A 22,131-nucleotide genomic window follows, 5' to 3' on the forward strand; every position below is an offset into this window, starting at 1 on the left:
TGTTAGTGCAACGTGGAGGCATTTTGCCTCTCTTGTTAGGTCCCATACTGAAAGGAGTCTTGGGAACCATGTTGGGAGGACTGGTGGGAGCAAGATAAAAAGGCCCTCGAAAGTCCCAAGATCTCAGAATCGACCCCTGACAACCCCATGGAAGGACGAAAACTAGCTTTAGTGCCTTACAAACGATGGATGGAATACCATCGGTGGCAAGAACAACGCACCCCGCATTTACCTCCCAATCCCAATTTGAGCCAGATGTCCCAGTTACAACACGAATTGCAGTCCTTGATGGATCGCCAAGATTTGTCCGAAACAGAAAAATCGCAAAAGTACGGTCAACTCTTGCAACGACTGCAACTCTTTCACCAGAAAGCTTTAGACGAAACAGCTTTACCCACTCTAAAAGATTTTAAGACCTTGATGAAAAGTTCAGCACCATCATCATCATTACCATCCCCAAGGGTCACCAGAGATGCTACCCCACAAAGACCTGAGGAAGAAGAGATGCGCGAAGTGTTTCAAACACCGTCAGCAGCTCCCATTGCAGCATCCTTGTTGACCCCGTCCCCTACACCCCAACGAGAAGAAATGAAAGCTTGGGTTAAAAAGATGATGTCCACGCCTCCTTCGACAGAAGTGAAAAAGAAAGAAGGGAAACCAGAAGCGAAAAAAGAAAAGAAGACCAAAGCCATTCCATTGCCACCACCACCACCACTACCATCGACTTCTACTCCCGTAGCCCATCGGACACGTAAATCCGTTTCCAAACCACCCTTTCGACCCACCCAAAGTAGCATCACCGAAGAGTGGGTGACTTATTAACACGCCAACACAAAATAAAAAATGGAAAAAGTCTTAGCCAGCATTTACTACGATCCCTCACATCCTGCAGGTTACGCAGGAGTTCAAAAATTGTACCGTGCTGCCAAAACTCGACTGAAAAGTCTCCGTTTACCTCAAGTGCAACGATGGTTACAAGAACAAGCTACCTACACTTTACACAAACCCATTCGACGCAAGTTTGCCAGAAGTCGCACCCGAGTGGAAGGCATCGATCATCAATGGCAAGCCGATTTAGCCGATGTCTCTCATTTGGCCAGCTACAATCGTGGCTACAAATATTTGTTTTGTGTCATCGACGTCTTTTCCAAATTTGCCTGGGTCGTGCCCTTGACTTCCAAATCGAGCAGCGAGTTAGTGCGAGCCTTACAACGGGTGTTGAAACAAAGCGGTCGTCACCCTCTTCGATGGCAAACGTACAAAGGCACCGAATTTCTAAACCAAGCTTTCCAAAAAGAATTAAAGAAACGTGACATTCATTTTTTTACCACCGAGAATCCCGAAACCAAAGCCAGCATCGTGGAACGTTTTCAACGTACTTTGAAAGAACGCATGTGGAAATATTTTACGCATCACCACACTCTGAAGTACATCGACATCTTACCGCACCTGGTGCAAGCGTACAACCAATCTTACCATCGAAGCATCGGACGTGCCCCGCAAGACGTGACTCCCGAGAACGAAGTGCTGGTGTTTGAGCGCCTGTTCGGTACGTCCCCGACGAGGGCTGTCCCCAAGAAAAGTGGAGAGTTGGCCGTAGGAGATTGGGTGCGCATTGGCAAAACCAAACGCACTTTCGACAAAGGTTACTTACCTAACTGGACGACCGAATTGTTTCGCGTCACTGGACGAGTGCATGGCCGTCATCCTGCCGTCTATAAATTGGAAGACATGAACGGAGAAGTGCTCAAAGGAACGTTTTATTTGCCCGAGTTACAACGTGTCACCAAAAAAGAAGACGACGTGTACGACATCGAAAGCATTCTCGAACGCAGAACCCGTAAAGTGGGCAAACGACGTGTCAAAGAAGTCAAAGTACGTTGGAAAGGATATCCACCCAGTTTCGATTCTTGGATCGACGCTTCGCAAGTCATCGACTATAAAAAGAAGAAGTGACCATCATGCCCTTTCACACAGCAGACGCAGCTACGTCGACCACTCCTCCTTCACCCAGTTCTTCTGTGCAAGATTTACAAAAACAACCCTTGTGGGTGTGGTGCGGAGAACGTGTGCCTAAAATGCAAATCGTCTTTTTCTGCCAAATCTTCGTGGTGTATTGTGTCATCGGGGCAGCCATTGCCAATTTGAGTTTGCAACAAGGAGACAAACAATTGTGGACCATTTTATTGAGCAGTTGCATCGGTTACCTGCTTCCCAATCCCTCCCTGAAATTCTCCTCGAACGGGAACGTTGTGTCCAGTGCCAGTGCCAGTCACCACTCCAACAACAACAACAACCACAACCAGAACCCCATTTTGGGCGGAGACACGCCTCTGACATCCAGTAATATCCCCTCGGACAGCCACAGAACTCTGGAATTATGAGTCACCAAAACCAAGTTTACTTAACCCTACCCAGTGACAGTTCCATGGAGGTGTTTCCCAAGAACACGTTGTGCTGTTACACGGCTAAATTACCTCAGGCCATCCAGTTAGATCACGAAGCCCATTGGGAAGTGGCTTTAGTGGAAATGATTCACCCGACCCAAGTCCTCAATGTCGTTGCCGATCAAAATAAATTTGATGTGGAAGTTTATGACGAACAAATGCAACAGTGGATGGATACCCATAGCCAATATATCCATAAAAACCCTAACAAAGAAAATCCAAATTGGACCACCTATCACTTGTTCATTCCCCCAGGTTATTATTTTAGTGGTGAACATTTGGTCAACACCATAGCCACCAGGTTTAATGTTGTGTTTGGGGAAGCTTTTAAGACTTTCAAGACCAAAACTGTCACCCTGGAATACCACAAAACAGCTCGTCGCTTCCTGATGAAATTTCCTGAGAGGTCTAAAATCATGGGTTTCTATTTTTATGATGAATTGTTTGACATGTTGGGCGGTGACATGAAGCTGAGGAAGACAGTAGAACAACAAAAAAAAAGGAATTATCAGTCATTTTCAACAACGAGTCTTTTGGCCAGTATTTTCGTACCCCGGTAGAACTGAACCAAGGACTGAATTTGATGTTCGTGTACTCCGATGTGGTGGAATATAACGTGGTGGGACACACCTCCGTACCGTTACTGCTTGTCATTCCTTTCAAAGTGGATTCTGCCACGAACGCTGACGAGGAAGGTGGAAACACTTACCACGTCCACCGCGAATTTGTCCATCCTCACTATTTGCCGGTCAGTAAGTCGTATTTGGACACGGTCAACATTACTATAAAAGGAGATTTGGGACAAAATATTCCATTCACCAAAGGAAAAGTCACGGTGAAACTCCATTTTCGAAAACGGTTCTCTCACGACTCGTAAGTAAGTCATGTATCCAGTGTACCGAGGGGTTGCTCGACAGCGAGGACATGGTTTAGGAGACATGTTAAAATCGGCCTTTCGTTCGGTGGCCCCGGTGTTGAAACCGATGGTGACACGCGGATTGCACGCTTTGAAAGATGCGGCACTGACGCAAGGCAAAGAATTTCTCCAAAATGTCATCATCGACAAACAAAACCCTAAAGAAGCCTTCATGAGGGCAGGCAAAAATGTCTTGCTGCAAACGGGTAAAGACATTTTAGGCCGACGAGACACACCTATAAATGCCCTGCACGCTACCGAGTCAGGCATTCAGCAAGGACAAGGCAGAAAGAGACGACGCAGAAAACACCCTTTCACCAGACTTCAAGCTAGAAAGGCCAAGAAAAGAAGAACCGTTCGAGACTTAGACGTTTTCGATTATTGAAACACAGGAAAAAAATGATGCACAGAGAGTCTTGCGTTTGTTCCAAGACGGAACTGGATCTGTTTGCCATGCCCCCCACCATGATGACCATGCAAGAATCCCAGTGGGTGGAATTTCATCCCGTCTCCTCTTTGACGGAATCAGCTCCCATCGAGTTTGAAATTAAAGGACAACCCGAAGATTACATCGATCTGAATAGCAGTTACCTGTATTTGAAAGTGAAAGTGATCAAAACGGACAACACCAATCCAGGAGGCGATGCTAGACTAGCTCCTGTCAACAATTTCATGCATTCCTTATTTAGCGAAGTGGACTTGTACTTGAATAACAAACTGGTCAGCAGCAGCATGGATACTTACCCATATCGTGCCTACCTGGAAAATCTCTTGACGTACGGAAAAGAAGCCAAGAATACTCATCTGGATGCTTGCGTAGTATGGAAACCTGACACGTCCGGTGCAAACACGTTTAACGACACAACCCTGACAGAAGCTGACAATCCTCACAATGTGGGGTTTAACACACGTAGAAATAAAATTCTGCAAGGGCAAAGTTTAGAACTGATGGATCGTTTGCATTTGGACATGTGGTTACAAGAAAAGTATTTGCTCAACGGCGTGGATATCCGCCTGAGACTGAATCGTAGTAGTGCCGCTTTCCATTTGATGGCCCATGCCAATGAATACAAAACTGTTATCCAAGAAGCTAGACTTTATGTACGCCGTGTGGAAGTGTTACCTAAAGTGGGAAACGACATCAGTCAGACGTTGAGCAGAACGACCGCCAAGTATCCCATACGACGTGTGGAAGTGAAAACGTTCACCATTCCCACTGGACAGCGATCCATGATCGAAGATCATCTGTTCCAAGGACAGTTACCCAAACGTTTAATTGTTGGTATCGTCAGGAATTCAGCCTTCAACGGAACCCACGATCAAAATCCTTTTGAGTTTCAGCATTACAATGTGTCCAAGATCGAAGTCAGTCGCGACGGCAAGACCTTGTGTACCCGACCCTTTGAGCCCAACTTTGGTGTCGCAAAGAATTATTTGAGATCGTACTTGTCCCTGTACGAAGCCACGGGACAGTTAGGAACCAACACCAGTCACGGTATCACGTACGAGGATTATGCAGGAGGCTATGCTTTGTGGGGTTTTGATTTCACTCCAGACCAAGGCAGCGACGAGGGACATTTCCATCCTATAAAATCCGGGCAGATTCGTGTGGAACTTCAGTTTGCAAATCCACCTCCAGATCACACAGTGAACGTCATCCTGTATGCAGAATTTGATAATACCATAGAAATCAATAGTTTGAGAGAAGTCATTCTAGATTACTAGAAGCCATGGAAGACTGTTATCCCTCTTTACCTAGTGGAGAAACTTTGGAGATGGAATGTGAGGAGACCGTGGAAAAAGAAGAATCCCAAGACAAAGACGAAGAAGATATCATAATGAAGTCAAGATGGCCAGAACAAGAAGCCCATTTAGTCTCCTGTTTTGCCAAACACTTGGTGGAAAAAATGACGGAATTGATCAAGAAAAATTGTTATGGATGTCAAAACGATCATCCCAGTCAAATTCAACACGATAAATGCCTGATGCTGAGTCAAGAAGAAAAATTGGACGAGTATCTGGACGAGGCTTGGAGTCTCATCTCGGACAAAGACGTGTTGCACCAGTGGTATAAAGACTTGCGTGAACATTCTTGTCCACCATTAACCACTCAAGAGATCCATCGTATCGAAGCTCTCCTGAATCAGAGTGAGGAAACAGAACGAATAACCGTTTATTCGTCAGACATTTTCAAGCAAAAAGTCAGGATCGAATTGACGACTTATTATTACCTGTGAAGAAGAAGAAAAAACACACACACACAAAACAATGGATACCTGGGAACTTTATTACCTTTTGAACCACAGTTCGTATACGGCTTCTTGGAATCCTGTCGTCTGTGCTAAAGATGAACTCCCTCATCGCAAACCTAAAGACCATCAAGCTTACGTGATCAACACGGACGACAGTCATCTCCCAGGAACCCACTGGGTAGCCGTCTACTTTCCTCAAGAAGGATGTGTGGAATATTTCGATTCGTACGGATTGCCCCCTTTGGAAGACGATATCATTGACTTTATGAGAAGAAATGCTCAAACCACACGATTCAATAATGTGAAATTACAAGGCACAGATTCCTTGGTGTGTGGACAGTACTGTGTGTATTTTCTGCATCATCGCAGCCTGGGCTATTCCTTAGAACATTTAGTGACTCATTTTGATCCTCGTTCTTCTGCTAGAAACGATGTGAAAGTAGATCGATGGTTTTGTGACCATTATGCTTATCTTTTGTCTCAAGCTAGGAAACGTAGTGTCCATCAATGGCCTAATGATTTCCAACAGTGGAAATCACAATTTCATTCACAACGTTGTCAGCCCTGTTTAAAGTAGGTTGTATTTGAAGAAAAAAATGTTTGTGTTTTGAAGAAAATTGTTTGATGTTATATTGTTAAAAATGTTAGAGTTGTTGTTAAGTGTTAAGTGATTTTTGAATAAAAAATGTTGCGTTTTGAAAAAATGCTTTTGTCTTTTGTTTAGCTATAAGAATGTTGGATTGATGCTCTTTCATTTCTTACTATCCCTCTCATGACACTCACTAAACGTTGCGGCTCGAAAACCGTGTGGGGGATGTTTTCCTTCACGTCCGCGCTTTGACTTTAAGAACCGGGTTATTTCCAGTCTAACCATCCATTGTCGACTCATCCTCCTACGAAGATGTGCTCCAAACTAGCTAAGCTCAACGAAGCCTACGTGAATTTGCATAGGGTCAGACACAGTCTGATACCAAAGCCAGAAGAAATAGAGAATGTGAGAATGTTAAAAATGACCGAAGACCTGATAGAAGAGCTCTTCAGAGAAGAAGTGAACAGGGAAAAAGAAGAATGGACAGAGAAGTACAGACTTCAGAGACAGCAGCAACAGCAGCAACAACAGCAGCAACCTGAACCTGACAGAGGCTTTGTCGATTGCCGTATCGACACCAAAGAGTTATTCTTCTCTTTCCGAAGAAGCAGACCTATTGCCAGAAAGTCTATCCTCAGAGGACATCGCATTCTTAGAAACTAAAAAAGAATGCCATAGCAAACAAAAAACAGCCCTTTTCAGGGCTACCCAATACTCTAGAAAAGAAATAACGATCGATTTGCCAATGTGTGTAGGTAGAGTAGTGTGAAAATAAACACTAACTCTTTTTAAAAATGTGAGGGTATTTGTTGGTGTGTTAGTGTTTGTAAGAGCTCAAGTAAGTTGGTGTGGATAGTAGATTAAAATGATGTTTTTTTTGGTGTTTGAGGTGTATATTTGGAGTTAGATTGAATTGCTTTGCGTATGTGGGTAGTCTATTGAAGTGATTTATAAAAAATTTTACAATAGTGATGGGTAGAATAAAAAAGTGAGTGAGTGTTTCTTTTAGGTCCGCGCGTTGTTTTTTTTTGGTCATGATCTAGGTAAGATGAATTTTATGTTATTAGGGGGATGTTTTCCTTCACGTCCGCGCTTTCAGTATAAATTGAAACTCGTTCGGCAGTCCAGCTACCCTTGTTGATTGATCAACACCAAAAAATGAACACGAGACTGGAGAAACTGTTGGAGCTTCATGTGCATCTGGAATATGCCAGGCGCATATTAAATGAACTGGCCGCGGAAGCCATTGTCGAGGAGGGAAAGATAAGAGAGGAGGAAAGAAGAAACAAAGAAGAGGAGGAGAGAAGATATAAAGAAGAAGAGGAAAGAAGATACAAAGAGGAGGAGAGAAGATATAAAGAAGAAGAGGAAAGAAGATATAAAGAAGATGAGGAGGAAAAGGAGAGAAGAAAAAATTTCAAAATCCCAGAGAGCGAAAATTGGGATTCTGAAGCGACATATCCTGCCTCTGCTCTCTCCCCCCAAAAGGTAAAAAGTAACTGGGGGATAAGATGCGTATGTGGCGCCAGGCCTGGAAGGTGCCACCATTAACCAGGTGCCCATGAAATTCCAAACAAAACAGCCCTTTTCAGGGCTACCCAATACTCTAGAAAAGAAATAACGATCGATTTGCCAATGTGTGTAGGTAGAGTAGTGTGAAAATAAACACTAACTCTTTATTAATAGTGGAAGTGTATGTGTTTGTGTGTTTGTGTTTGTAAATGTTGAAGTAAGTGTGAATAGTAGATTATGGGTTTCTTTATTGTTTTTTAGCGTATGTGGAGAGTATAGTTGAGGTTATATTATATGAAATGAGAAAGTAGGGGGATGTTTTCCTTCACGTACGCGCGATGTTTGGTCATGATCTAGGTAAGATCAATTTTATGTTTTTTAGGGGGATGTTTTCCTTCACGTCCGCGCTTTCACTATAAGAACCCACAGTGTTCGTCGTTCGCACCATTCTACGGAATAACGGAAAGAAAATGGTAGCTGTATCTGACCTGTTCAACAACTTGAGACACAGTTATTTTTGGATAGTTGATGGAGTATATGTTGTGGAAAGAGTAGAAAAGGAATGGAAATATCCAGTTACAAGGGATTTTGTGACAAGACAAGTGAGGAGTCTGAAACTAGCTATGGATCTCCTTGACGGTATGTTGGAAGAAGAAGTGAAGAAAATAAGAGGATTCCTTAACCCTCCCTATGTAAGAGTAGGTAGCTTAAAGGAAGCTCTGGATAATACAAGATCAGTAAGATGCTTCCTACAAGATATATTAGTATGGAGTGAGTGGTCATTTGTGAAATGGGGTGTTGACCAACTTATAAAAGCCGAGGAACTTATGAAACGAGTGCTGACCCAAGAAGTAGAGAAGATAAAGGAAAGGTGGACTAAAGAAAGAAAGGAAGAACAGAATAAGAAGAAGAAATTAGAATTCGACCAACTGAATAACAACTGGATGAAAATACAGGCCAAGTTCCGAGCCATTTGTCACCCGGACTGGATGCCGGAAAAGGAGAAAAAGAAGACAGGAATAGTGACAAAAGTGAGAAGATGGTTGAAGAAGTGGATATGTTAGAAGAAACCCAAAGGCCCTTTTCAGGGCCAGCCATATTTCTCGAAAAGAGATAGCCTTTCCATTGCCTACCCCTTTTTTATTTTATTTTTTATTTTATTTTTTATTTTTTTTAAAAAAAAATAGAGACCCTCCCTGTTTCAATTTTACATAGACCCTATACAGTCCCAAGGGTTTTTTGACCATGTTAAATTTACATAGACCCTATATTGTCCCAGGGTTTTTTTACCATGTTAATTCCCATAGACCCTATCTTGTCCCACGATTTTTCTCCATGTAAAATTTACATAGACCCTATATTGTCCCAAGGGTATTTGTAATGATAAGTCCCATTGACCCTATAAGATCACCCTTAACTACTTAGGACACGTAATACACAGTCATTTTTAGTGATAACCCAATAGTGATTTGACTGGTCATTCAGAAGTAGTGGCAATAAAATGATTTCCACCACTGTGGTCTTATTTGGGAGTTAGATCAATGCCATTTTCATTTAGCATCAACTAGAAGCCTTTTGGTGAAAACCCATGGCGGTATGACTTTTTGTTTAGGAGTAATAATAACAATTTTCAAAATGGCTACTGTGGTGGCCATATTGATGCCAGGTCGGCACAAACTTGACACCATAAAAAGTCATCTGGTGGAAATCACATGTTGTTATATTTGATATTTGAGCGGCAACAGTTTTATTTACGTTCTGCTCAGCATTATAAATGCTTTTTACGGTTCAGTGAATTTTAACATGGGCGTGTAAAATATGAACTAAAATTACAGAATTCATTTCACGCATAAATGACTTAAACACTCTTCACATTGATGCACAGTTGAACACCACCCATTCGATACATGCTTAAAAGGAGTGATCTGTTTACATCTAATCCACCATAGAATTGTACATTTTTGTTGTTATTTTGGGTTTAACTCCATTTCTCATTGCAAACGGTAATGGCCAGTATAATGGGTTGAAGAAGATCTTGGGGGGAAAAACGGTAAGAACACGACCCACTTATAGCTACTGGCTGTTTTCTCACATACCCACATTGGCCAAGCAGGGACTCGAACCAGCGTGGACGGAGGTGAGTGGCAGTGATCGGTAAAGGCGAGCGCATTAGACCACTCGGGACTCCCCAGTACATTTTTTATACAGGGCTGAGGGCTGTTTTTTTTTTTCTTTCTTCAACTAGTGGACATAATTTGTTCTAAATTTCAGAGGAAGGTTTAAAAAAAATACTAGAGTGCCAGCCTTTTTTTTATATAACAACAACAACAACCATCTCGAAAATTAAATGGTTGGTCCCTAAGCTATACAGGTCTATGACTAGGCCAGGGGTGCACAACCCCCGGCTTGCGGGCCAGATCCGGTTTGCGAACGTGTTCTGTCCGGCCCTCGGGGCAAATTAAAGCAACACAGAAATCTGACCCGTGAACAGTAATTATCTTAAGGAAATAAGTGTGTGCGGCCCTCGAGTTGTCTTAGAAAATGCATCCTGGCCCATGGCCAATAAAGGTTGTGCACCCCTGGACTAGGCAGATAAATCAGCCCTCTCACCCGTGATGTTATTGGTTGACGGTTTAGGGGATATCACCTATTCATTAAAACATGCACAAATCTGCAGCCACATTGGAGTACATTTTTATACACATACCTTCATTTCTCGCGGATGTGGAGATACCGTCGGTTGAAGCGTTCGTTTGGTGGCATGTACATTATATTTCCGGAGCAAATCCTGTGTTTGGTGACTTTTAAATCCACTTAGAATAACACAACCCTGTCGTGAGGTCATTTTTAATTTCTTTTTTTTTTTTTTTTTTTTTTTCTCTTTTTTTTTGGGGCACCAGACAGATGCCCCCCATTCCTAATTACATAAATTATTTATGTGTTTTTGTATTCCCCCAGATATGTTGTTGTGTATTATTTCATCGTTTTTGTGACGTGAAATTAGGAGTTCGGGTATTTATTCAATCCCTAGTGTTTCTATAGAGGAGTATCTCCGAGAGTGATTTTGATTATCCTTCTCGGTTAAACTTCCTCTTTTTCGTTTCCTCTGTGACCTTGCTAGGGTCTCCTACATCCCATGTTTGCTATATGTTTGTGCTATGGGTTATGTATGCTATAATGTGTTTTTGTTGGGATAGCTTGTTGGATCAAATTCTTGTAGTGCATGAGTTTTCCTATTATATTCCGTATTATTATATAACGGAAGTTCTTTTTATACGTTTTGAATTTTGAAGAAAGGTGATATCCCCTTATTTTTTGAATCTTATTGATTCTTATGTATGTGATAAATCACCTTTCTTGGTTAGATTAGGCTGAGCTCCATGAAGGGTTCACATTTTTTTTAATTATTATGCTTCTCCCCCATGGAGCAGGTCTATCTTTTAATTAGAAATATCTCAAAATTGTTTCAATCGTAGAAGAAAAAAAAAAAAAAAAAAAAAAAAAAAATTTAATTTTAGGTAAGTTTTTAAAATTTAAATTTAAGTTTAAAACTCAATTTCAATTCCAAAAAATTTTATAGCTATTAGTGATAGAAAGGATAGAGATTCAGTTTTTATATATTTATTTACAAGAGGGGTTCCTTTCCAGATTCTGCCATGGGCCTGTTCACTTCGCGTAGCGCCATGTGACATAGCCCCATGGCATCATTATCTGTACTTTCCCTCTTGAGGTATTCCCTATGTTAAAATTTAATTGGGCCACATTTCTTAATATTATTAACAATAAAACTTGAAATTTTATATAAAGTTGCTTTACTAAAATCACCATCAAGATATAATATACATTGTGGTTTAAATTTACTCTTTAAGTTAATTTCATCAATTATTTTATTCCTATCAGCTTCTGTTTCCTTACAACATAACATAACGTGTTTTTTATTGTATATTCCTATTTTACACAGCGGACATTTAGGCGGTACTCCGACCATGTGCCGTCTCGCTGCAACCTCTCCCGTCAACCACGCATCATGCATGTATTTGAAGGCGAGGCTTTGTATTTTTAAAGATCCTAATTGTGACCAGTGCCCCCATGCCTTTTTCCAGTTCACATATAAATTTTCTCGTTCAACTTTACTTAGTATATTTTTGGTTATGTCATTCCGAATCCATTTATATGAGAGTTTTTCGTCCTGGTCCCAAAATTCTTTTGTGTCCCTATATTTCATTAATAGATCTCTTATACTCTTAAATTTTCTAGGTGTTTCTAAAAGTTTCATTAATTTGTTATTTTTATATATTCCCTCCCTGTTCCGCAAAACAAAACCAAACCAATATATATAAATCCCCTCCCATGGTAATTTAGGTTCGTCACTCAGTCGTTTAAATCTATTTAATATATTGGTAACTTTTAAAATTATGGGGCTTGGTAACCCTATTCCCCCTGATTCTTTTGCCTTGTATAATGTTTCTTTTATAACATAATGTAATTTAAAATCCCATAAATATTTAATTATAAGTTTATCTATATTATTTAAAATTATGTTACTTATGTTAGTAGACTTCATAATATAATTCAAATTTGTATACATATATGTTTTGGCCACCTGTGCCCGTTCCATTAAACATAACGGCAGAAGTGCCCAGATATCGATATTTCTTTTTATCTCACATTCCATTTTTTTACAGTTTTCCTTTTCTTCATTTTTGCCAAAGTACACACCAAGTGCTTTAACAGTATCTTTAAACATATGGGCTGGTATGCTGGAAAGCCTACCGCGCCAGTTGCCTATCTCTAAAATTTCTGTTTTATCATGATTTATTTTTGACCCCGATGCGCTTCCAAATTTTTCATATTCCTTTATAAGGTTCTCAAAGGATTTCGGGTCCTCTAAAAAGTTAGTGCAATCATCTGCATGTTGTAACATTTTCACTTCCTCTTTGATATTTGGAACATTTATACCTTTAATTCCTTTGTTTAGTTTTACACTGATACTGAGCATTTCAATTGCTATCACGTATAATAGCATTGATAGTGGGCATCCTTGCCGCACCGATCTTTTAATGTCAAATTGTTCTGTCATGGCTCCGTTATTTTGAACTCTTGAAGTAATGTTATTATATAGAATTTTTGTCCATTTCCGGAAAGGTTCTCCGAAGCCAAATTTTTCCAGGACTTTTTGTATATAGTTATGCTCTATTCTATCAAAAGCTTTTTCTTGATCAAAAAGTACCATAGCAGCTTTCTGTCCCTTATTTTGTACATGTTCTATAAATGCAGTTATGCTTAATATGTTATTTTGTATGTCCCTATTTTTGGGCCCACACGTTTGATTTACATTTATTATTCCACCTATCCCCTTTTTTAGCCTATTGCTTAGGATTCTACTTAATATTTTGTAATCCGTATTAAGGAGGGAGATGGGCCTCCAATTTTTTAGTTCTTCCCTATCCCCTTTGCCTTTATATATTAAAATGATGATCCCTTCTTTCATCGTTTCCGACATTTCATTATTTCTTAAAAATATATTGTTATATAACCATTCAAGAATGGGCAACAGCTCTCTGCAAAATGTCATATAGAATTCAGCAGAGAGTCCATCTCCCCCTGGAGATTTTCCCTTATTCATTGTATTTATACTTTCTAGAATTTCTTCTTGTGATATAAAGTCATCACATATTCGTTTAAAATTATCATTAATTTTTTCACATGGTATATCTTGTAAGTAATCATCAATTTCATTCTCTGATATTTTTTGAGACGTATACAGTGTTGCATAATAGTTTTTAATATGATCCATAACTTTCTGTTTTTCTATTATTGTTATTGTTGTTGTTGTTTTTGTGTTGATTTTTACCCTGTCCATAAATTTATCTCCCCTCATTCTTTTCTCTTCTCTTTTATATAATCCCTCTGCTTTTTTATATATCCCCGTAAATTTCCCTGCCCTAATTTCTCTACCCCTACTTTCTATTTTATTTATTTCTTCCAATCTGTTTTTTAAATTGGTCTCTATATCCTTAGCATTTGTTTTTTGTAGTTGGTATCTGATCGCTTCTCTTTCTGTTTTCAGTTTCCTATTTTTTAAATTACAGTGTTCAATCGCTAGTTTTTTTAGTTTGACTTTAAGTTTTTCCCACTCTAATATTATATCACCATATTCCTTATTCTTAAAATCTTCTATCTCTTTCTTTACTCTTTGTATAAAATCTGTATCTTTTAAAATTGAATTATTTATCATCCATCTTCCATGCCCCCATTTTATTCTATTTTTAAAGATTACAGTCATATTAATAAGTTTATGATCGGATATTTTAAAATCTGTGATACTCGTTTCTTTGTATACATTTCCATCATAGTTGTTACAGTAAAATTTGTCTAAGCGGCTTCCTTTATTTATTTTATAATTATAAGTATATTCTTTCCTTAATAAGTTCTGTACTCGGTACACATCCGTTAATTTATATTTTTTGATAAAAAAGTCCATATCCGGTTTGATCCTAATATCGTTTGGCGCTAGATCCCCCTCCCTATCTATATTTTCTCCCACCCAGTTAAAATCGCCCCCTATAATTATATTCCCTGTTGCATATTTCTCTATATATTTATTTAAATTCTCTAAGAATAATTTTTTATGTTCCCTATTTGCTGGCATGTATACATTAAATATATGCACATCCTCTATTGTAATATGTATCATCCTACCGTTAAAAACCTTATCTACTTCTATTCTTTCCCATGTCAAACCTTTTTTATTTTTGATTAGAACTGCCACCCCTCCTTTAACATCTGTGTGTTCGTAATCACTAATTAATAAGATCCCATTTAGGTAACTTTCCATTATTATTTTTATATTGTCTTTAAAACCGTTAATTTCGTGCTAAATAAAGCTGTTACCAATTATCGGTTTCTGTGCAGGGCCGTAGAGAGCGATCACGGGCCCTGGGGTAAGAAATACCCGGGCCTGTCTTAGTTCTTGTTCAAACAAAAAATTTATTTTATAAAATTAAAAAGTGTTGTTCGGCCCGGGCCACCTTACAAACCAGAACCCCGGGGATATATCTCCAGTTGACCCCCCACCCCCTTGTCGGCCCCTATGTGTATAAGTGTACGCATGTTTATTCTGCAAAGATTTGCATGCAGCAGACTTCCACATTTTAATGAACAGGTGACATCAGACCAATACTCATATCAGTATCAACACAGATTTGGGGTTTGATTTATTGGATTAGTTTATTTCCAGTAGAGCTAAAATTAGATAATATTTTCCATCTGGTAGTGTTTAAACAGCCACCAGGGAACACTGTATTGGTTTTGTTATGCCAACCAGGAAACCCAATTGCATCATAATCAGTGCGCATGCATGTTTGTGGCCTTATTTTGTAGACAGTATGCATTTTGCGGAAATGGTCTTTCAGGAAGGGAATCCGATTTGTGATCTAATGTCAAATTACAGTGATTTCGGAGCCCTAGAAATTGGATTTTGGTCAACAATGACCATAACAAAAATAAAACGAAAAATGAAAATCCCACATTAAAGTTATCCCTTAACTGGATATTTCTGGCTCAAAAAGATCGCCTAAGCTTGTTTTCTTGCCCACTTTTCTTTGTTTCCAAAACCAAACAGTGAATTGGAGCATTCATGCCTTTGAAAAGCCAATATAAGTTTCTTTTTTAGCTTATGGATTTTCGAGGTGAATCCAGAGGTAGTTTTATGACACATTGATAAAGATTTTAGGCTATTGCCTTTGTAAATTTAAACAAAGAGTATATATATATATATATATATATATATATATTACAGAAACGGAATAATGTGCTAATTATATAAACTACTACTGCTTAGTACAGCTACACCCCGGCGAGTGACTTAACACGCAGTACTTCATCTTAACAGCATTTGCCCTATTTTCCCCCACTGTCTGCCGGACTAGGTCATGTATTCCACTTTCAGTTCGTAGCGGAAACCAGTTACGTAATCTGTACAGTATTGATCGTCCCTTTCTATATAAAGATAGCAGTGGAATGGATTACACCACTCTGGCTTATTCCATTTACGGGACGGGAGTGTTCGTCTCTGAGTATTGTTGTTGTAGTTGTTGTTGTTGTACGGTTTAACGCCGTTTTTCAGCACAAGATAGGCTATTCATGGCGGCTATTATAACTTTTGGAGAAAGAACCTTGGAAAACCCCGGGAAGAACCATCGCTCCAGGAGAAGCTACCGGTAGGCTTTCTAACATACCCACGCTTGTGATTGTAATAGGTGCTGCAGGAACAAAGTCGGTGCAAGCCTACTGAACTCCGAACTTGTTTGGTACATCTGTCTCTATTTGAGCCGATTAGGTACTTCTACACCATGGCAGTACGTGCACACTTGGGGTCGAATTGATCTTTTTCAGGCCGAAGTTTTGAACTCCAGTCAATTTCTCACTATATATATATATATACACACACACGCGCGCGCGCGTCAGTTTGACTTGAAATCCTTTTATTGTTGAGAAAATGAACGATCAAATTTTTGTCTTTTATTCATTTAAAAATATGTTTTAATAATAAAAGTGAACCAGTTAATGGGTTATAAGATTTGAATTGCAGATTGCATCTTCCCATCATAGTTGATGCAATCAAAAATGTTATCATTTTGTCTTTTACTTTTCTGTACTGATAGAACTGGAAAATAGCTAAACTATGTTAAAAATCCAAATCACACACACATACACATACATTTCTTTCCTCACGAGACCCCAGAGTAGTCTTGTTGACTAAGGGGTTTGACTCTGTAGTTAACTTTCGTATCTCACCTCCATCCGTATTGAGTCTTGAGCCGATTATTAAAATTGCCGATACCGATTATTTCAAGAAACTGTATGTTCTACAGTTAGTGAAAGCACTAGCATTTGATTGACAAGTAAACCATGCTCTAGTTTTGTTATAACTAACAATGTCTAAGATAGGTGCGGATTTATGTTAACCGTTCAGATGTTTTGTTAAGTTACCATACATGTGATAACTACTTCCCAAATTTTTTATCCCACCGTATTTCTTATTGATAACTCATATATGCAAATAAAACTCTTTACTAAAGAACATATTTATTCTGAATTTGTTTTTTGGGGACACATATGCTCTGTGATGTTTCTTCATTGTTTCTTTTAATTTAATGATGCGCCTCGGATGCGGAAGATCGTGGGTTCGATCCCCGACCGAGTCATACCAAAGACTTACAAAAATGGTACCAACAGCTGGCTCGCTTGGCGCTCAGCATTAAGAGGTTAGTGTTAGGACAGGTCGGCTTGGTGTCAGGATAATGTGACTGGGTGGGACATCATACTACATGTCTGCGGCATGATGCCCCAGTGTTAGACATCACTATAAGCTGTCACACTGCAGACATCGTTGCAATTTGACTGAAAAATTGTTAAAGCTACGTTAAAAATCCAAATCACACACACACACACACACACACTTTAATGATGGTAATCAATGCTTATATATACGGTACATTAATGCCAGGTCAAGTTGACTCGTGTAAGTTTCATTGGTGGGAATGGAGATCATAATTTGCTTGTCGAGAAAATGTCTACAACATTCAGTGACCATTCCTGGGATTTAGGAAGCAGTTCATTAACAAGCAAAGCATGTAAAGCGCGGTAAAAATAAATTTCTGAACTCCTGGTTGACGGATATGTACTTTGTGAAGTAGCCATAAAAAGAGGTTGGGGGTTGGTTTAATTCCTAAATGCGTGAAATCGACGGTCGCATTATACGTCACTTATCTTACATTGCAAAGTATGATTATAGGGTTTTAGTATTAAAATTTCATTATCTAAATAAAGTCTCTTATGAAACTATTATTTGGAAAATAATATACATAATATAGATCTGCTTAATACCTGCTGTTTCTAATTTAAAAAAGAGAATGTAGGAAAGTAAAATATTTTACATTTGATAATGCATTTATTACAGGTGGGGCCCCGAGTGGTCTAAAGTGCTCTCCGTTACGAATCACTGCCATCTCACCTGTCTCCGTGTGTTCGAGTCTCTGATTCAGCCAATGTGGGTATATGAGAAAGCTTGCCAGTAGCTTCTCGTGGGTCGGTGGTTCTTTCCGGGGTTTTCACGGGTTCTTCCAACACAAAACTACAACTAACTGTTGTCACCTGAAATAATTGTTATTGTTGTTGTTGTAGGGTTTAACGCCATTTTTCAGCACACGATTGGCCGTACATGGCGGCCAGTATTAATGGTGGATAAAGTACCCGGGAAAACCCTAGACCAGCAAGTTGTTCTCCAATATATATATATTACAGAAACGGAATAATTTGCTAATTATATAGACTACTACTGCTTAGTACAGCTACACCCCCGCCAGTCAAACAAAAAGAAGAGGTGGGGAACAACTTGCTGGTCTTGGGAAAACCTCAGAAAGAACCATAAACCCACGAGAAGCTACTGACAAGCTTTCTCACATACCCACATTGGCCGAATCGGAGACTCGAACCCACGCAGACAGGTGAGTTGGCAATGATCCATAAAGGAGAGCGCTTTAGACCACTCTGCCACTCGGGGCCCAGACAACAGTTGGGCCTATGCACTAATGGTGATGAACAATGCAAAGACCATGGAAGTAGTGCAAAGCAGTCATGTAATGATTTATTTTGTAATATTATGGCTGTATTGCTTGTTGTCAATAAAGTAATAACCATCCCATCTTTTTCAATTTTCATTGCCTATTACATGTGTATGCTGGAAGTTCAACGGCCACACCAGGCCTCATTTGGCTGGTTGGCTGCTGTGCTTGGGATGAGTGCCTGCATGGTATTGATAATTTGTGGTGAGCAGACAATCAGCGGTAGTTTACAGCAAGCATGTTAAAAAGTATTTACTTTTAAGAATATACTGTCTTTCAGTTACCCCCTAAATCAAATATTTATTCCTTAATTTCCACTATTAAATTCTGATTTAAAATTCAAGCCATGTCAAGATGAATGTTATGATTAAATTTATGTTATGGAAATCTGTTTACATCGGCACCGATTATTTCTGCTGATACCGATTATACTGATTGTTCCAATAATCGACCCGATTATGAGTATGGCTGATTAATAGGTACAGCTTTAATTTCTGTGGAACATTTACAACAAAATAAACTTGACACATTTCTTTCTCACTCATGTATACATGGTGAGACGTAGGTGTCATTCTTCTATATAGATACAGGGCCAACAAAGGGAGGGGGCAACCGGGGATATAACACTTTAATTTTATTAAAAAAATTTTTTGTTTGAACAAGAACTAGGACAGGCCCGGGTGTTTCATACCCCAGGGCCCATGATCACTCTCTATGGCCCTGCACTGACAATCAGTATTGTGAATGTCATCAACACTATTGAATTTGTGTAAGCTGGTCTAAAGTTTAGCATAATCTTTTGCCATTGTTGGTTAACTTTTACTTGTTTGGCCCATAATTTTGCAGTGTTGGATAGATTGTAATTGAACATTGTCCAGGTATATATCATAAAGAAACAGTATGTCATTATACCATAGCCATGCCCATTGCCTCGAGGTAAAGTTTATAGCAAGGAAAAATGCAATACCGTAACTTGAATTCTTGTCTGGTGTATAGCTTTTGAACCATTTAACGTGTTTTAATGAAGCCAGTTACCTGTTATATATCATATATAGTTAGTATATTGTATACCTTTGCCATGCCTCCAGCCTCAAGGTCAGTATCACGTCAAAGAAAATATATGGAGTTTAAGTTTTAAAGCACTTTTAATGAAACTTTAGCCATTTTGTATTTCATGTGTAAATGGTCTCACATACCATTGCCATGCCCCAAGTCATAGGAGAAGGTCACAGGATGTTGGCATGGTAATTCTGATTTTTCATCCTTGTCTGGAGTATAACTTTTGAATAATGGAAGATATTTTAATGAAAATTTAGCCAAATATATATTATAATCAGACTGTGTGTGACATACTATAGCCATTCCCTCTACCTCTAGATCATCATCAAGGTCAGTGCATGTAAAAAATTGGTAAGCTCTATCATTGTATGGGGTATAAATTTAAAACACCAATATTATATTGAAATTGTAGACTTTTATACATCGGGACTTCACAGTGTTGTACATAATGATAATCATGAATCATTGATTCCAATTCAAGGTCACAACAAAAGACAATGTAAGTCAGTGCCTTGTTTCTTTTTGAGGCCATTACATTTAACCCCCTACAAATATACTGATGAAACTTTATTCAGATCCACATCTTGCTGTGACCATGACCCAAGCTCATAGACTGAGGTCATTGGTAGGGAAAAGGCCATGTGATGGTGGTATCACATGCTGTTTGCAGCATTCATGTAGTGTTATAGTTTGTTTAAAAAATTTTTTTTACAAGTCATATATGGGTAGGTGGAGGTAATACATGTACATAAACTCATAGAAGTAATTGAGATTTTGCTGAACACATGGATGCAGTGTTGCATGCTTGGTTCAACTGTAAATGGACATTTTATGTACCCGCCTCCCCATGTAATGATCAAGACATGAGGTTTTGTTAATTAGTGGGGAGGGGACAGCAGTTTGAGGTGGGACAATGTCCTGTGTTTGCTCAAGGGCCAACACTGGATGTAGATACTTGCTGACATAGATCAGTTCCGTTTCATTCCTGTTATAGTAAACATCATTATTCAGACCAGAAAAATGACAGAGAACAAGTTTAATGTTAAGGGTGATTAGCCAATATTCAATAGGTCTCAGCTCAAAGAAGCTGGAAGAGTCCTCTATTAGTCACATTTTTTATCCATCTGCCAGTCTCTCTCTCTCTCTCTCAACAACCATCTGTCCAACCAATAACATTGTTTTCCACAAGATACCTTTACTGGGAAAATTTAACCAAATTTTGTATGCAGTTTTATGTAGATTGTACTTTATAAGAGTTCAGTTTTCTGTGTAATCATTTTGAAAAAACATGACCCCTGATTGCCTGCCAACCTCACTTTTGTTTCTGAGGCCATGTTTTACCAAGGAATGGTAGGATTTCAGTCACAATTGGCATGTAGTTTTTTTTGATCAGACCTTGAAAGAGTTGTTTCCAGTGTTGTGATATAGTTTAGTAGGAGTTATGCCCCTTTGTTGCCTCCTTACTGTTAATGGATGGTCAGATGTGATATATAAACACCACCTGAGTGAATCTTTCTTCCAAATACAGACTTATGAAGTCGGTCATGGTCAGATGTAATACATTAACACAATTGAAGTAGTTACTGGCTTATTAAGTTGGTGATGGTTAGGTGTGATGTGTTAGCACTTTTTGAGTGGATCATTGTTCCTATTACCTGCTTATTAGACTGCTTTAGTGGTTAGAGCATCAGATGCAGTAGGTCGTAGGATCGAACCCTGGACAAGTTGTACCAAAGCCTTATATAAATGGTATTTGCAGCTGCCACACTTGGAGCTCGGCATAAGAGGTTAGTGTTCGGACTAGTTGGCCTGGTGTCAGGATAATGTGACTGGGTGGGACATGACGCAACATGTCTGTGACATAATGATCTAGTGCTAGACATCACAATAAACTGCCTCAATGCAGATTGCCAATATTCAATGCAGATATAGTGATATGAGTGGAAAATTGTTAAAGCTGTGTTAAAAAAAAAATCAAAATCACACACACATTTTAATTAAGTTTGATAGATGTATTAAGCACTATTTAAGTGGACCTTTTATTTCAAAATATGGGCTTAACAGTTAACCACATGACTTTTTCACGTACTCTTTCTACATCACCAGCAGTACAGAGCGACTTGAACATCAATTTGAAGGGGAAGTTTTACACCAAAAAGCAGCTTCTTAACCCAATTCCTCCCCCTCCCACCAGGATGGTGGGCTAAGGTTCATAATTGGTTCAACAAAAGATTGATGGGGGTGGGGTGGGGTGGTGCTTGATATATTGAGCCATATATTAAAGACTGATACATTATGGTTAACAGGACATTAGCATTTATGTTCATATGCAGCCCTTTTCATATGAACAAGACGATGTTCTTGGTTGACTAATTGCTGCTTGGAACAGACATTTGGTTGGGTTGAACAGACACCATTGGTTGGGTAGAACAGATACCTTTGGGTGCAGTGGGTGGAACAGACACATTTGGTTGCAATGGGTAGAACAGACACATTTGGTTGGGTAGAACAAAATCCTTTGGTTGGGTAGAATGCATTGAACAATACAGTCATTATGATTTCTTTCATTTTCAGGGTTTGTCCAGAACTAGAGATGGTCTTCTGGTGGCAGAGATGGATCTGAATTTGTGCAGGCAAATAAAGGACAAATGGGGCTTCAGGGTAAAATAAAATATATGTGTATACTCCTTTTTCACTTTAGTCATAAAATATTGTTGATGATACACTT

At 39.1% G+C, this 22,131-nt stretch overlaps 1 protein-coding gene across 1 annotated transcript in view; it reads left to right on the top strand.

Annotated features, from left to right (window-relative positions):
- LOC149775412 (beta-ureidopropionase-like) overlaps positions 1 to 22,131 on the top strand; it is a 99,984-nt gene that overhangs the window by 69,691 nt on the left and 8,162 nt on the right. The window contains exon 13 of the mRNA XM_089943164.1: positions 21,978 to 22,064. Within this exon, the coding sequence (XP_089799290.1) occupies positions 21,978 to 22,064 (87 nt within the window). The remainder of the gene's footprint in view (positions 1 to 21,977; positions 22,065 to 22,131) is intronic.

The sequence above is a fragment of the Sinohyriopsis cumingii genome, chromosome 19 (genome assembly GCF_028554795.1).
Source record: "Sinohyriopsis cumingii isolate HCF-2022 chromosome 19, ASM2855479v2, whole genome shotgun sequence".
NCBI lineage: Eukaryota > Metazoa > Mollusca > Bivalvia > Unionida > Unionidae > Sinohyriopsis > Sinohyriopsis cumingii.